General features: G+C 43.6%; 1 protein-coding gene across 4 annotated transcripts in view; it reads left to right on the forward strand.

The window, feature by feature from the left end:
- Window positions 1-1,749: 1,749 nt before the first annotated feature.
- Window positions 1,750-17,749, forward strand: part of dusp8a (dual specificity phosphatase 8a) — a 44,434-nt gene continuing 28,434 nt past the window's right edge. The window contains exons 1-2 of one of the 4 annotated variants that reach the window (XM_069685692.1): window positions 1,750-1,925; window positions 8,647-9,052. In XM_069685692.1, the coding sequence (XP_069541793.1) occupies window positions 8,816-9,052 (237 nt within the window). In that variant the 5' untranslated portion in view covers window positions 1,750-1,925; window positions 8,647-8,815. Of the gene's footprint in view, window positions 1,926-2,103; window positions 2,187-6,277; window positions 6,468-7,178; window positions 7,314-8,646; window positions 9,053-17,749 lie in introns of those variants that run through there. The other 3 variants (XM_069685694.1, XM_069685695.1, XM_069685696.1) reach the window with 3 other exon arrangements.

The raw sequence follows: 17,749 nt of genomic DNA on the forward strand, positions 1-17,749 counted from the left end.
AGAAGTGGAGAGAATATGGCTGGAATCTTTTTTCATTTTTTGCACCCCATGTTCAAAGTCAGCAATCTGAGTCACAACATGTTTTAGACATGTGCAAATAAAAAACATTATGGAAAACACATATTTAGCTCTGAGAAAGATTTGATTTGGGGATATGGAGTTTCTACTGATGTAAGGGTCTTGTATCTTGGTGTAATAAGAGAGGATGTGATTATTTAAAAAAAGACTATATCACTGTTTATTGACAGTAAAAAAGCAATTACAAAAAAATGAAAAAATTACAAATCAGGGCCTCCAAACCTAATTTCCCGCTTCTATGCATGTGGTCATTAGTTGAATTTGTGTTTTTAGTTTGTTGGTTTCAGCTGGTTGGTGATTTGGGAAGGGGCAATTATTCCATAAAAGAGACTTTAATATAGGCTACTGTACACCTCAGCATTTAGACCTGGGAAAACACAGAAGTGCTGATAAACAGTTGTGGGGCTGACAATAAATCAACAACAAACTGAGTTGTTTTCATCATAGACATGTTGGTGGTGGAATGAAAGCAGCATTGAACTAGTCCTGTGTCAAAAACAGCGATGGTCAGAGATATTTTTAAGAACAGACAGCACTGATGACATGAATAAAAGGTATACAATGAAGAAAAAATGTAATGCATAGAAATCACATTAAGTTATTTAAATGGCAAATTGCAGCAAGGACAGTCAAGTCTTTAGGTCTATTTGTCTTGAATCTTTGAAAACTGTATCTGCGGCCAGTTGGAGGAAACATGAATGTCTTACACTGAGGATGACGACGATCAGCCAGGACGGGCTGGGCTTTCTTCAAGCTCCAACTTTATACTGGTGTGAGAGATCAGTTAAGTTTAACTGCACACCTTGCTGATACCTGCAATCAGTTTTTGCTTTTAAGGGTAAAGGACCTGTACCAGCAGACAAAGGAAAGGCTGAGGATAGATTAAATAAAGCAAGGATAAAATGTGTTATCAGAATTTTAACTCTGCAGCTTTTGATAAACGTACATGCACTAGTGGGCACACTACACTTCCACACTACATCACCATGGAGCTCAAGGTCAGCTTATCAATATTACTGTATGATTGTTCCTGAATTTCACAGACATCTCTATTTTACACTTTTCAATATCACTGAGAAAAAAAATATTTGGTTTGTCATGGAATTTTGGCAATTTTAGAAAACAAATAAATAACCTAACTTAGAGCAACATTAGAGTAACTTATTATCATAAAATAATATAGTTCTAAAATCAATATCACGCTGATTTGCTTGAAAATATATTTACGGTTGCGTTTGTTTTTATTGTCCTGTTTTTCACTATAATCTCATCTTGATTTATGTATCACTGACACTTGTTAGTGGCTACGGAAGCCCAATGACTGCACGCTTCATACGTGCGTCTCCTTTAAAAAGCCGGACTGTCCCTTTAATCCGCGGATCAGACCGCCGACGTCACCCATCCCCTGAGCCGTCTGTGCTGATTGGCTGGAGGTGACGTCAACCCCATATATGTTTTTCTTTTTTTTCTCTTCTCCCTGCTGAACCATGACCTCATCGCTTTAGTTCAAGTCAGTGCTAAAGTGCACCTTCTGTAACTAACCCCCCCTCCCCTCCCCAAAACACACTCACATACTACTCGTTTTAGCTTTAACCTAGCCTAGCAAAGCTAATCTATCCCTCCACGAGCCAACAACGTAGATAAACGGCTGAAGGAGCGGTTTTACAGCCTATCACCGCGCTTTCATGTCTCGTTTGTTCCTGGCGCTGTCACCCTGTGTCAGCTGTCCTGTCCCCCGCAACACAGACAGGTAAACACCGGCCAGCCCCATGAAGACACCGCGGCTGTCCCCTCACACATGGAGGACAAACAGCTGAATAACACACAGGAGCCGCGTGGAGCCAGAGGTGAGTGTTGTGTGTTTGTATTAAACGAGATATGATGTTATAAAGTGCGTTGGTATCTACAGAGCTAGCTTAGGATAGCAGCGGTTGCTTGCTAACTGCGCTCGTGCCCCCCCGCTGCTGCGGCTAGTCTGTCAGCGCGCGCTCCCCCCTCCTCTCTATGTGCGCGCCCGTCTTATAATGGAAATTAAACCCGTACATGCTGATGTTACCGATGCTATTATTTTGAAAAACCTCTGAACATTTACTGCCCGGCAATTGAAGGTATGTAAAACACGTCTTTGTGTCTATTTTGTGTTTATTGTGCGCGCTGCTGCATTTAATCATCACAGCCTGTGCGATCAATGGAGTGGTTCATTTTCGCATGCGGACATATCCACGCGTCATAACAACACGGGGCAGGTTTCCCACTCGAACAACGCGCAGTGAACCTTTCATTAAACATTATTTTATGCCTTTAATACTACACTTTAAAGATAATGACCGCTGTCTGCTTTGTGTTCTCGTGTTATTGCTTATGTAGGTCGGTTTATTATAGTGCGCTACGAGCGCTCACCCTCCATCATTGTTATTAACGTTATCAAACACACAATGTCCTATTTGTTTCTTTGTGCGCCCCATCTCCCTGTTTTTCACGATAAAGAGATACAGGTATTGATGAACGATTCCCTGCAGTATTATTTATTCACTATTTATAGGGCCTGCAGTGTATTTTTAATTCAGGTATTTTTGGTATTATTCCCCTCAGTATCCATGTCGTGATGATTGTTGTGGTACACTCCGGGGTAGCCCCACTTTGTTATTCGACCCCGCAATTTGCAGCAGCCAACAGGGAGGGTATTGATTAAAGGGCACCAGAAGGCTTTGAACCTGGTTATGTTGTTTACAGTATGATGATGCTTCTGCTCCACCAGGGCCAACCAGAAATTGATTTTTCCAAATTACATGTTCACTGTAACAGCACCACTCATGTTGTATCATTTTCCATGTGTGCTATTTCTGTATGCAAAGGCCAGGCTTGTCACTCTACTGACCCCATTCATGATGAACACATTTATCATATTTCACTTTCATTTATTTGCTGACTTGTATTACTATCATTGAGATATGTAGGCATCCATGAATACGTTTTTTAAAATACCTTTTAGATTAGTCCCAGTGTGGCAAGGGATTTGTTTATATGTGATTATTGTAGCAGTAGCCTATGGTTATTATATTATTCAATATCCCACTTGCTAGGTTTTGTAGGTTTTGCTGCTTGTCTTATATGATAACAGACACATTATGTATATGTATAGATAGCAATCGGAAATTTGAAACAGGAAATTAAGACTGATATTTTCTGACATCGACTAGCAAGCTCTGTTTGTTAAGAAAATAATGATCAAACTACCAAAAAAATCTAATTTTACTTTCCTTAATTTTAAAGAAAAAGTCTTTAAAATAAACTAAATGAACAAAAACACTCAGGAAATAGGTCAGAAATACTCTTATCTGACTGGTTATTGAGTAACTACAAACCCAGCAGTGTGCATGTCAGCTTTCCCAAACATGAAACATAAATCTTGGTGCTGAATTCTCCAGTATGAATTGGTGACCCTGTAATCCTCCAGCAGCTCATAGTTGATAGTGTCCTCCCTTTTTTGTGGTCACATCTCTGACACAAACACTACAAAGAGTTGGATGCAAACTTTTAGTGCATGAGAGCGCCTGTGGCCGTGAGAGTTCAGGCTGTGAGGCTCTCTGATGATGTCATTGTTTGTGGTCAAAACAAACAAGTCATGTCTGTATTTGTATGAGCAGCTTTATGTCAGTGTAGTCAAGGCTCTGGCCACAGGTGACGTTATGCAGGCAGTTAATGAATAACCTGGATGGTGTTACCTCAGTGCTGGTTGCCCTCCAGTTGCTCTCTTTGTGTTTGTCTCTCCCTGATGTCTGATATGACATTATTGAGCCATCATGCTCAGCTCATGCTTTTGTATGGATATGCCTGCATGGATTAACCATTATAGAGGGATTAAGTTACTTCCTCAATTTTGTTAATTGACCTTAAAGAAAGAAGTGACTTCTTTATTATCATTCTTTGTTATCAGCTGTAAAGAGAGTGACAGTAAAGTCGGTTGATGATTTGTGTGACAGGATTCAACTTTACAAGCGATGGGGAATTTGTGGCTCTTTAGAATTTCCTCTTTCCTGTTATGTCTAGTTGGAAAACTTGCAGTTATTTTTTAACATGTATGAATTGAAATCTCATTTGATCATTATTAATTATACACTACTGGTATAATTAATAATTTAACCAGTAAGTGTTACAAAAAGTAAATAAGAACAAGGGCGGCAAGTAATGCTTATTTTTGTTATAGATTATTCTGCCGATGTTTTTACAATTTAATTAATCATTTAGTCTATAAAATGTTGGGAAGTATGAAAACGGTCATTGCAATTTCCAGAGCCCGAAGTGAAGTTTTTAATTACTTATTTCGTAAAACCAACCGTTTAAAACCAAAAGACATTTCATTTACAAAATCACAAAAGCAGCAATTCCTTAAATTTAAAGTGATAATCTCAAAGATTTTCATGTAAATAAATGTCTGTTAAGTCATCTATATCTATGGCCGAATGAGGTAACACAATGGTGACTGAGCCTTTGGCCTACTAGTGAAAGCCTTTGCATTTGCAGTATATAGTATTATTATGGACTGTCTGTGGCCACATTTGCGCACAAAAAATCACAATCAGCGCCCAGTTAGTGACGTGTTTTCCATCACCCAGCAGTGGTTGGTCTGTCAGAGAGGGTAGGCGGAGCTAAGCTGCTGCTTTTCCGGTCTCTGCAAGTGTGGTGAGTAAACAGTAATCTACTATGGCTGAACAAACAAAGAAAAGATCGATGACTACAGATACAACTTCAAAAATAAGTGAAAATCCAAAGAAAAAAAAAACAAATTTGACGCTCAGATGAAGGCAAACAGTCTAAAAAGGAACCGACCGTCAGCGAGGAAAATCAAGAGTTACAACCGGAGCTAAACATGGTCGTCACACATGTGACACTGTCTGGATATCTGGGAAGTGTGCTCCCGCAATTACCGTTTATCGCCTTAGGTGCCGTCAAAGAGAACATTTTTTTCTTGGAAAAAAACCCAAACAATTTATCAAAAGGTAAAAAACTTAGAAATATATTAGTTTTCTTTCTGTCTATTAATCGATTACCAGTTACAGCTGTAATAAGAACCCTTGTTTTGTATGAGTTTGAAGAGATTAGATATGACAGTTTAACTTTTTCTTCATACTTTTGCTGTGTTTAGGGTTAATACTTTACATGTATGTGTAAGTGTTTTTGAAAAATACACATACTTTTAATGATGCACAAAACTCACAGTTTCAAGACTTCAGAGGCACTGTAGACACATTAAGATATTTAAATTCCCAGTTAAGATAAAAGAAAATCTTTCAGAATGGACCAGTTTATCTGGTTCTTCTGCCTCCAGCCTGCAGTCAAGGTGTAACTGCAAAGCTGCAACATTAAGGTACTTGTTCGCCAACTTCCTTTGATTACGTTTGTGGAAATGTGCTGAGAAGGATGTTGTTGTCCAACCAGCTGAGGACACAGAAACAAAGTTGTGCTAAAATCTCACCCAGTGAGTTCAATGTAGATGAGCAGCTAAAGTTTGAATCTATTTAACGAGTATGTTCAGTGTAGCTCTGTCAGTTTTAGCCCTCTCCTCTCTTGTATCCTGATCCAGCGTCAGCACCAGTAGCATCCCATCACCATCACCCTCCCCGTGCCCCCTGCTCACCCCAGCCGGGCTGTTTCTATGGCAACAACAGAATCTGCTCCGGGCCTGTGCACGCTGCCTCTGTCTCCTCGCTTCCTCTCCTCTCGGCTTGTTTTGCTCCGTTCAGCCACAGCCTCGCAGCGAGCTCCTGGCTGCTGCCTATTTTAGTCCGAGGAGCTTGTTTGTGTTTTTGCTCCCTATTGTCCCCGGCTGGATGCAAGATGGAGGAAGAAAGAGGGTTTTGCATAAGGCAGGGTTGTGGTTGTTGTGCTGAGTAAGCATAGTGAGTTTGAGCTCCCTCTCTGTGTCACTCATCATCTTATTTCTCTCCCCTCCCATATTCTGATATTTCCCTCTCTTCCTCTTAATTAGCTTTATTGTCTCCTTTCTTCATCCCCCCTCTTGTCCACACAAACAGGGTCCAGTGAGAGCGAGGTTACCATAGGATGATTGTCTAGCGGCGTTGAAAGATGCACAGCACCCAGTCTCTCCCTCTCACCACCACCACCGCCACACATGTAAACCTGCACACTCCTCCCCTCCCCGTCCCCGTTCACTGCACAAGAGCAAGAAAGAGAGTGATAGAGGACGAAGGAGGGATTCAGAGTGAAAAAGTGAGAGAGAGCTGGGCGGGTGGGAGAGCGGTCGCCATTAGACATTAGCGTCAGATGTTCTGCACAGCAGCAAGGAAACAAGAAAAGAGAGAGAAGGATTCACACCCCTGGAAGCTGTGTTGTTAGCTGCTCGGCTAAAGGGCTCCGCGCCAAATAAGGTATGGTATAACAGGTGATGGGGCAGGTCGTAATGTGGCGGGGGGCTGTTTGTGGGAGGGGGGCGCTGGCATTGCAGCTACGCTGAGTATTTCTGCAGAATGGCTGCAGGGGTGCACACCATGGGAAAAGTGGGGAAATGTCACCCTGTCAGTAAACGTATGTGTTGTTGTGTCGCCGCAGGTCACTTAAATGTGCTTAATGCAGAGATCTACAGTGACAGACAGATTAGATTAGATTACTGCATTAGATTTATGTGTCAGTGTTGCTTTTTTACTATATGCTGCATTATGTTTGCACTACCTTCAATCTTCTCTAAGTGTCTATCTTATACATTTCACTTAATCAAAATGAATCCCTTGTGTCTGCCCATCCTCTGATACAGCAGCAGGCTGGCTGTGTTTACAGTGCAGACAGTTGCTACTGTCTATATGTAGATGATCCTCCATGTTCCTGTGCTGCTGCTCTTGCATCAGGCAGGTTGCCAGGCAGCAACAGCATGTGTACATCTACGTTCAGGCTCGGCCGGCAGCTTATAGAATCTGACGGGAGATGATTATTTTGTAGATCCAGAGAGGGATGATGCATGACTGTGATGACCATGATTGTCACAGCTTGTGTAATAAGCTTCTCAACATCCAGGTCTTTAGTTTGGTGCTGTGCGATTTCTTTTTCTCAGCCCATCCCTCCTTTCTCTACATATTTTTCTTCCTCCCTCTGTTCTTCACGACTGTCCCCTCCCTTACCTTGAGCTGGATGAGTTGCAAGGCTGGAGAGATCCTCACTGAATAACATCCTTTAAAACCTCACCCCTCCTCTCTCCACACCGTCAGTGTCAGAGAGCAGAGGTGAGAAGTTGCAGAGCCTCCTGAACATCTGATCCACCTTTCCACCACTGCTCATTTCAATTTTTTTCATTATAGATAATTAATTGCAGTTTCTTACAGCCCACATAAATTGATACTAGACTAGGGCATACTCAGGATCACGCTGGTATGATAAATCTGATTGTGTATTCCTGCTGTTAAACTATCTCCCTGCACTATCTGTTTCTACACCTCTGTCTGTCCTACTCTCCCTTTTCAATGGAGCTTAAAACCTCCATTTAGGCTTTGGGGTAAATGAGAGGAGGCCCATTTATTTTTCATGACACCACGTGCCTGTAGATGAATAAAACAACACGACTGCATTCACATTCTGACCTTCTCACTTGTCGCATGACACCTGGCTGACCAAAGAACTCATCAAGTCCTCCACCTACGCAGGGTTTTTATTCATACTGTTAAGTCTCTAAAACAAGAGGCACTGTGGTTTTTGTAACGGTCAGATTGCCTTGCACACTTTTCTCTCACACACGTCATCGATCTCTCAACACCGATAAATGATCACATGTGTGTGCGTCTCACGTTAAACTTACAAGCGCTGCGGTGAACGTGAGCATTGAGGAGATCAGAGTGATTAGTTGTGATAGATCGGAGGAGGCAGTTCATCAAGTTTATGGATGGGTCTCTGTAACACACGCACACACACACACACACACACACATACACAGGATGTCACAGGGGCTGTTTGCCTGTGTCCAGACCTGCTCTCTGAATTCCCCCGGCTTAATTTATCTCACGCCCTCAGTTTCCTGTTTCATGAGCTACCCCACAAGAGACCCTCGATCAACAACAACCAACCTTCACATACACTTAACGCAGACACGCACACACATTTTATTGTTGTGCATGTCGGGCTTAAGTCTTTGGCTCTGTATTTGGATGTGTGACATTGCTTCAGATCTCGGGAGTGATAAATCCCGGTGGATCATCCAGCTGGCTTTTAAGCCTTTAAATAACTTTTATATTCATGTTTAGCATTGTGGCTATTTTTAACCGTAAGGTGCTCAAAGCCTGCCAATAAAAGATGATACAGGTGCATATAAATACACCGTGCACCTGACTGTTGTTTGGAAAATATTGCGAAATGAATCCATCATTGTTGCTTTGCAGCAGTGGGGATTGAATGTTTTTATTTTATTTGTATTGATTTGTTTGCACTAGCTTGAGTGGCCTGAAGCTCAGGACAAGAGGTGCTCATGTCCTCAATGTCTGATCGTCAGCATCTAAAGTTGCACTTTTGAATGCTGCTTTCTGACACAAATATCATTCTAACTGTAATTTATTCTCCTTTTTTCAGGCACCATGAATCTCTTAGCGCCCGCTCCGGTGTTAGCCCTCCTCCACTGACCTCACCTCCTCCTCCTCCCCATCTCTTCCTCCACCTTTCCCCTCTCAGCTTCCCCTCTTCCTCCACACCCCCATCGCTTTCTACCTCACGTCTGTGACCACTCCACCCCTCCTACATCATGGCAGGGGAAAAAGGGCCGACTAAGCGGAGCGCCATGGACATCAAGCGCCTGGCGAGCCTCATCCAGAGAGGAACCGGACGTTTGCTGGTGATCGACAGCCGGACCTTCTCTGAGTACAATGCGTCGCACGTGCAAGGTGCGGTCAACGTCTGCTGCTCCAAGCTGGTGAAGAGGCGCCTGCAGCAGGACAAAGTGTCCGTCACTGAGCTGCTGCAACCCAATGGCAAGGTGAAGGTGAGTGGAAGCTCAGCAGATCTGTAAGGTGATGCTTTTTAAGTGGTGGGATGGGATGCCAGAGATTAGAGAGCGTTTGATTTGAGTGCCAGACTTGATTCAAAGTGTCTGAGTGGCATGCGTCCACCTGGCTGATAAAGACAAGACACCAGGAGGTAAATTCACTAAGAATGAATTGTGGCCGCTGATTGCACCGGAAATTGTTGTCAAGATCAGTGAAAACTCAGAGCGTGACAGCCCTTATAAAACTGCGCCGCAGTTACCGCTAGCTCTCTGCTCTACGGTAATATCTTCACTCTAACTGCGCGGTGCTGTTAGCGCTGGTGTTTGTGAATAGGCTGCTTTTTGCCACGAGGCTCATTTGCATAGAAAGGGGTCAAATTTGCTCCGAATGCTTGTATAATAGCTCATTTCAATAAGTGCAAACGGCACCAGAGCACAGAGACACTGTTTGCTCTGCAGCGCACTTTGGGGTGCATTCAACCCTCTGCGCTTGGAGAATTAGACGGAGTCTTTTTGTGCAATTTGCACAGATTCTGCGGACGCAAAAGCCGCACAATCCTTTCGTGAATCAGTCCCTTGATCCCTACTTGCTTGAAATCTGTCACATAATCCTTGTACACAGCTAATTTTAAACTTTGTTTTTTGGTGTTCAGGTCAGCTAAGCAAACTTGCTTCTGGTAATGGCCTTATACCTTCTCTACATACATGAGAGTTACACTCATGTAATCTGTCCTAGATGTTCCTAAAACAGTTTCTTTTGAGGTTCAGCAGCATTATTTAGATGGTTGATGTTTTTTAATGCAGCACTTTTTGTATTTAGTAAGTTTCCTCATCAACAGACCAAAAGCTGCAGTTAAATATCTGCTTATTTGATTTTAACTATGCATGCGACACTTGGGTCGTGAATTGAAATGGTGCCTTTTCACTCCAGTGTTGTGGCATAGTTCAGCATAGTCTTACTTGTTTCTGCAGAATCAGCAAAGCAGTGCAAAAAATCAGGGACTTTTTGTGACAGAACATCCTGTTGAGGAGTGTACTCTTAAGTATGGTATTAAACCAGGAGATGAAGCAAGTTGTACCAAATACTCAAACTCAAGATCTCAGAATCAAGTATCTATGTCAACAGTTTTTCACCTCTCTGAAGTGTCCTCAAGCAAAGCACTTACTCCCTCACATCTCCACGGGTTTCCCAGAACACTTCCAACAGCCTGACCCGTGCACCACTAATCACCACCATTGGTCTCCTCAGTGCTAGCCCGATCCCTGCGGCCCATCAGCGGGTGCTATATTTGGCGGGCAGGCGGGCGGGCGTACTGTAGGTTTGTTGCTTATCAGTGGCCCTGAAATCGGATCCTCGCGTTTTCCATGACTTCTCCTGCGAATATGACAGCCTTTTTTCCATGGCCTGTCCACCCGTGGCACGCTGACTCCTGTATTTTTAGTCGCCGTGTGAAACCGTAGGAACTCTGAGAGGGAAAACCTAAGCAGAGGAGGAGGAGGGGGTTGTGTGTTTAATGTGTGGGAGTAGTTTTGTGCCCTCATGTACTGCAGTTTGTGCGTGCATGCATCACATAACAGTGACACATTAACAAAGCGGTGTAGATGACACATGAAATTCCTCTTCCTGGTTGCACTAGTTCTCAGAATGTTATTTTTGGTCTTGATTTAACTTTTAGCCAAGGAACACCCAGGGCACTAAAACGCTGATTCACAGAGGCCGATGACACGCAGCAGGTGATTTAAATGTTTTTCATAGGTGTGACACATTGGCTTTGACTTCCAGTCCATAAAATGCTTTTGTTTTTGTTGTTTTACTTCCTTGTCACGGTCTGACCTGTGACACATCTCAGTCTGTTGAACCTCCACGTATGAATGGGATTTTCTTCCTGCTTCCTTTGTATGCACTGTAGATTATAGTCCTGGAGTTGTGTGGAACAGTATGACTCTATATTTCCATTTTCTACACAGCTCGAGAACTCACACCCTACCTACCAAATTGCAAATAATTACACATCATTACTTTGGATTATTGCTTTGCTGCTCCTGTTGGATCATTACAGTTGTAGGTGCCTGACACTTTCCTTATGGTCAGATGGTAAATGAAGGAGAACTGTGTATGATTGTTACCTTCACAAGTCAAGTGACCTTCAGTTCAGCTAATAGCGGCTGTATAATTGCATAGTTGGCTGCGAGTCTCTATGCTTCTGCTGTTTCTCACCGACTCTCTGTTACACCAATTAGTTTAAATTCAGCCTTATTTTAAGGACCTCTGGCAGTCAAACCCACATGCCTTTCTTCTCACTCAAAATTAATTACTATTAACTGCACAAGTATCTTGCATAACACCTCTTGTATCAGTGCATTCTGCCAGCCTGAAGGCCACGCAGGAGATCCTGCATCCCATGACTCATCTCGACCAAAAGATCCAGTTTTTCACAGATAATGGTTTTATTTTTGGCGGTGATGATGATGCATGACCCAGTCTTGCAGTCTCTTGATTTAGACAGGGAAAGTAATGACAAAATACAAGCTGGAGAGGTTGAGAAGCTGGAGCTGGAGAGCTGTGAAGTTTTGGATCTAGTCAGGCTTTGAGTTTCATTACTTGAGTCAGTGCCGGCAGCCTGAGTGTGTTTCAGTGCCGGGTTTATTGGATCCATCTCAGTGTGGGGTCCTGAGGCTGGCAGGTCTCACACTGTGGCACCCCATAGAGTCGTGTTTCCTCCTGATTCCTCTCAGTTTCTATCTCATGACAGCTCTGTCTGTCCTTCTACCGGTCTGTCTCCCACAACCAACGCCTCCAGCTTTCCACTACCGACCAGTTCCTTTATCATTTATTCCTCTTCCTCTCCCTATCTGGTGTTGCCCCATGGCTGGTTTGTTATTATCCATTCCCCACCCCCAGTAAAGAGGATAAGGCTTGCGATTAATGCTAGGCTGGATAAAGCTAGCCGTGTGAGAGAGGAGGGCCCGACGGACCCAGACTCTTTTGTTATTGGCTAAGCATGACATCATCCCTTTTGTGCGGCCACTGGCAGGCCGCGGGCTGGGCACGTGCAGACTGGCTGTGTGGCGTTAAAGCCGGCTCCCAACTAACCCCCTCCACCCCACCCTCCACACACACACACACACACACACACACACACACACACTAGCCTCTCTACCCCCCACATGGCTCTGAGCATCGCCAGGAGCTGCCTCAGCCGGCCAAGACAGCAAAGGACACCATTGTGGCTCTTTGTTGGGGAAGTGAATGCAGGAAGCGGGAGAGCAGCACTGAGGGTATTCATGGATGGGCTGCTGCCTCCGCCTCCTCCCTGGCTGCCTCCCGCCTCACATCCCATTGAGCACTAATAGCCTGCATCCCCCAAGGCGCTGCACTCACCCTCTTTCATAGAAGCTCCTAACGCTTCAGTTAACCGAGCTCAATGAACATCCATGACCAACGCAGCACCGACCGAAATGGTGTCCTCTTTCTTCTCCCTTTCACATCCCATCCCTTCATAACCTCTTTATTAATGCTCTCCATCAATGTAGGTCAGATGGAGCTGGATACAGTAGGTTAGGTGGTGGTCGACCTCTGCTGGGAGAGGGACAGCACAGGCTTAGTTGGGAAACAGGACTTCCTCGTGCCTTTTCTGACAGGCTGGAGGGCAGGCGGCTGGTTTCTTGGCTTAAGCCCGGCTAATCCCCGCTGCTGCGGCTGGGACAGCCGGCCGGGGAGGCCTGACAGATGGACCAGAGGTTTTCACTACCAGAAGCCAGCCTGGGGAAGCACCATCCCTCCTGTATTGAGGCCAGACCTCTGATGAATGGGACCCAGCAGCCTAGAAACTGACGTTACTCTTACAAGCTGTCAGTTGAACTTAAATATTTATAACCACAATCTTGGTTCAAGTCCTAGAAGTTTTAGTTTTCTGTTTTTTTATGTGGAGAGGACACAAATAGAGCCATAAATTTGCCTGTGTTTTGGCATATTTGAAGTGAACTAAAAAAACTGAGGGACCAGCTTACTGACATGAAAATAAGTGGTTTTCAGCCGAACCCACATTAGAAACTTTATTTTTTTTTCTCTGTCCTTGTAGATATCATGTTTCCGCTGACCAAATGACAAAATTCAAATCGATTTGGGACTGATTTTGGATTTACTGCTCCTCTCTATAACCGTCTAAGGGAAATTGTGATGGACATTGTTCTGTTGTTGTGTTAAGTAAAATAGAATCAATAATCAGAAGATTAAAGGGCCAGTTCGCTAATTTTCAACCTCAGTCCTATCATGCTATTATGTGGAGCTAATGCCGATCAATGTCTTCGACTGGAAAACGGTAGTATTTCACTCCAGCGTACTTTGCTGGGCTGTTCCTTTCAGAGGGAGGGGCGCAATGCACGCTGGGTGTTGTAGGAATGTAGAATGGGCGAAACCACAGACTAATTGTACAACTCTCTCAACAGCTATGGCGCCAATTTAAAATATTATTGCTTCTATCGATTACAGAGAACACCAGCTTCGACTGACAGTGGCTTTTTCAAGGGGAGAATTGCTCCTTTAATAGATGACAATTATTTTTCTCACTTGTACTATCTCTCTGTGACACCTAAATAGCACTTATCCAGTTTCAGCGCTGCAGCTGCAATCCCGTATAATAATAATATTCATCATATTAGTCCTGTTTATGAATAGTAGCTACGTTAGTGTCGTTTGGTGCTGTGTAAAGACCATATAGCAGCAGAGAGATCCAGGCCCTGGCTCTGTGATCTTGTCTGTGATCTTAATTGGTCGGACTGGCTGAGTGCCCCGCTGCGTAGCACAGGGGGAGACTGCACGTGACCAGTTAATGCATTTATGCAATGAAGAAGATCCCCATCAATTCCACTCATGACGCACCACATGCTGTTTATCCTGCTCGGAGGGATATTATGATACATGGCGGGTAATTCCTGTAAAATTTTGTGTGTATTCCTGAAGTTGTGTAAATATTAATGAAGGCAAGGTGATTTTTGCCTGCTGTTAAAGTGTAAGTAAGACACAGTTAATCATGTCTTTGGAAAACACCGAACAGTTTTCATTGTTCTGGACACAGAAGTTTCCAGTAACATTACATTATTTCAACATGAAGGGCAACACATGAGTGTTTCCTGTGTCATCTGCCTTGACAGTAACAGCACTGAGGACTTAGCTGATGACTCACAGCGTGGATTGTTTCCCAGATCACCCAGAGGGCAAACTCAGGGATTTTTCTGTGTGTTTCATTCACATTTTTCCTCTTGCCAAGTTAAAACAAAGACGCTGTAGCCGGCGGTGGTTTTTCTTCAGAGCCGGATATGTCATGTGTTTGCCTTGATGAGGTCATGGCATGAATCACTGTTTGCTTTAAAGATCCTACTGTTTGACACAGACACACACTCACACACTGTATTTAGTTTCAGACACAACCGACCGCACTGTGAGGCAGGTTTATGTTAAACTGCACTTTTAATTTATGGATGTAGATGAGAGACGGAGGGAATGATTCATAGATGATTTGTGGATATGAAATATGGCTTTCATTATAAACAGAGTGTGGAGGATGACGTCGTATAACCGGATCTGCAGCATGCATGTGCTCTTTATATAACAGCAACAAGTCTGTCGGGGGAGATGGACAGAGAAATGCAATGCTCATATGTAAATATCTTACCGATCACTTGCATCTTTATATGCTTTTGAATGTGTGTGTGTGTGTGTGTGTGTCTCTAAGTGTATGTTAAATGTGCTCTCATATTACGTGGTGCGAGGGTGTGACCAGATCAGGTGACATCTCTGAAATGACCAGTGATGACCTCACACTGCACATGGACAGAGGCATCAAGGACTTTCACCACCCTCTCCACATCTCCACATCCTTGTTTGAAACACACACACGGTTAAATCCTGTACTTTGTCTGTTTTTGGGGCGATCCCTTAGGGAAAAAGGTTTTCTGTAGCTATATATTAATTAATAACATGTTTACAAGTTATTTCAACACTATTTCAAATTGTTTTCAGATGTTGAAAATGAAAAAGTGCGTTCTATACACCGAATTTTATGGTAATTAATAACCCTTAAACTTTGATCTAAAACCTCAACATAATTCTAAACTCAAAACTTTAACGTGTTACCTGAACATGTAACTCCAAATAGTACAGCAGAAACACTGTGACACACACTTTACACCAACACAAGCACACATGGAAGTGGCAGCTGCCAGTGCCAGTCAATGACATCATCTGGCCCCAGGGTGATATCTTTACAGCTACGGGTGCTATATGTCGCACCCTGTGTGGCGGACTCTTAAACTGACAGATCCACAGCTCGGAGAGGTCACTGCCTGCTGCAGCAGGTCCTCTATTAGTAAGTAATGTACTGTATGTAGTGTCGGGTGTTTAGGGACTCTGGAAGGGAAGTCAGTTTGTAGCCTAATTGACAAAACGAGCAAAAATGTGCCGATAAATCGAGCAATAATAAGTGAATGAAGGGAAGTATTTTCTGCAGTTGGTCAATTGCTCTGAGATAAAAAGAATTTTGACCTTAAAATGCATGTTTTTATTCCTCTTGTGTCCAATCTCAGCCACCATACCGATTCAGTCCAGGCTGAAGTCGCTGTAAGTTGGAGCTGAAGTTCGTACTGCAGTCCACTTGTATTTTCTGTGGGACATCCCAGAGAGGACACGCTGAGAGGATTCAGGAATGTGGGGCCATTTTTAGACTGTTTGTGCTGATGTTGTGTCACAGGCCGGTTCACACACAAACACACATACTGTCCCACTCAGCACTGACCTTGTCACCGGTCAGTAACACTGCTGAGGTCAGGGGGAAGTCATGTTTCACTATCTCACACAAGCACTTACCGTACGTACGTGCCCTTGCTTGCTCGCTGGGACTGTTTCCACAATTCCACAGATAACTTTGTTACTCGTCATCTATGTTTCATGTGTGTGCGTGTGCGCGCAGGCTGTTTCTACTCTGGGGCATTGACAGTAAGGCCGAACCTTGACTCGCAGCCTTGTGTCCGACCTTAGTTTTCTCCCACTCCTTGTATATTTCATAACACAGGGTCTGTAAGACACATGCAGAGGCTTCTGTCTCTTGCTCAACATCTTTTTATCACGTAATTAATACAAACGTACACTTGTCCAACTGGCTTTCCTCCGCTCTGTCCTTTCACCCTCAACCTCTTCCCTTGTGACCAATCCTGCTGTGATGCCAGCCTTTAGATGCTTTTGCGGATGCTTGAGTGCAGCAAAATCGTAGCATTTGGTTTGCCTGTGGCACTCTCTGTCCCTCTCTGCACCCTCTTTTTATCGTCTTCCTTCCTCATTTTCCCCTCTGATTCCCTTCTCAGGCTTCCTTTCCCCCATTTTTCCCATTATCCTCCTCTTTCTCCCCCCCAGTCTTCATCCCTCTCCTTTTTCCGTCTCCCCGCCTGTGAGTGGCATTCCCTGTTTACCTGCAGTGTGCATGCGTCAGAGCGCCGGGGCCAGCAGCACAGTAGTAATAGTGATGCCGTAGCACTGCAGAGGGATGAGAGATCTGTAGTGCTGCTGCAGTCTGACAGCCAGCCTCTCGCTCCCTCGGGTCGTTGACCTCTAGCACTGCAGCAAACTCTATGCAAAGCACACGCTGAGCAGGAGATGGAGCTTTACGCTGAATCTAAGGCATATATTAATACTGTGGTATTTATAATTTCATTCATATACCTGTTTTAAATAGAGAAGGAGCTTTCCCCCCCTAACTCACTGGAAGAAGTTCTGGTTAGTTCTGGAGGAAGATGGCCGCTCTGTCTGCACACTGAGGACAGACTGTTCGCCACATTTGATGTCAGTTAAGAAATCAAGAAGTTGGATAAATGACTGATTGTTTTCTTTAAACCTCAATGCATCATCCGATGCTTCTCCAACAGTGACTAACAGACTGATTCTATTTTTACTGCAGCGCTCATTTCATGTTTTCGCCCCAGTACTGAAACTTTTGTCCCTGCACAGCGGAAAAACAAGTTCAAGAGTTTCCTGCACAGCGTGTGTGAGTGTGTGTATTTGTGCTGTTCATGTATGCATAGTTAAACGCTGGTAATCCTCAAGTGTTGAGATCAGGCTCCCAAATTAGACCTGATCCACTTAGGATTATTAGCCAAAATTATCCAGGGTTAGTAAAGATGGACGGTGGGGGGGATTTAAGACAAAGAAGGAGTGGCGTAAAGATGAATATGTTAGGAGGAAAATAAATAAATGCCTGCTATGGGCAGGAAAGACTCTGTTTAAGCATTGGGCAGTGTTTTAATTTCTAGCACTGCATTGATGCATTATTCTATTTTAAGCAGCTGTAACTCTTGATATAGGGTTTTTTATGTGAACAAATAACACTGCAGTAAATGTTCCTATTAAAAAAACTTGTTATATGCTTTATTGTACAGTCGACGGAAGAACTGTAATCGTTTTAAAATTAGTTGACATCTATTTTGATGATTCTCTCATTTTTCACGCCAAAATTGTTAAACATTTGTTGGTTTTAGCTTCTTAAATTTTTCAATTTGAGCTTTAGTAAACTTCTGAAGGGCGTGATTAATGGATAAATAACCTGCAAATAATCCTTGGTGGCAGCTCTGGTTGAGAATAGAGATGTGACCGGAACAATGGGAAACAGATAGAGAATGATGTGCAGCAAAGATTCAAACCAGCAC

Source organism: Semicossyphus pulcher, unplaced genomic scaffold (genome assembly GCF_022749685.1).
Source record: "Semicossyphus pulcher isolate SPU_LCO1_2020_fin unplaced genomic scaffold, fSemPul1.0.p SCAF_8, whole genome shotgun sequence".
In the NCBI taxonomy this organism is placed as follows: Eukaryota; Metazoa; Chordata; class Actinopteri; order Labriformes; family Labridae; genus Semicossyphus; species Semicossyphus pulcher.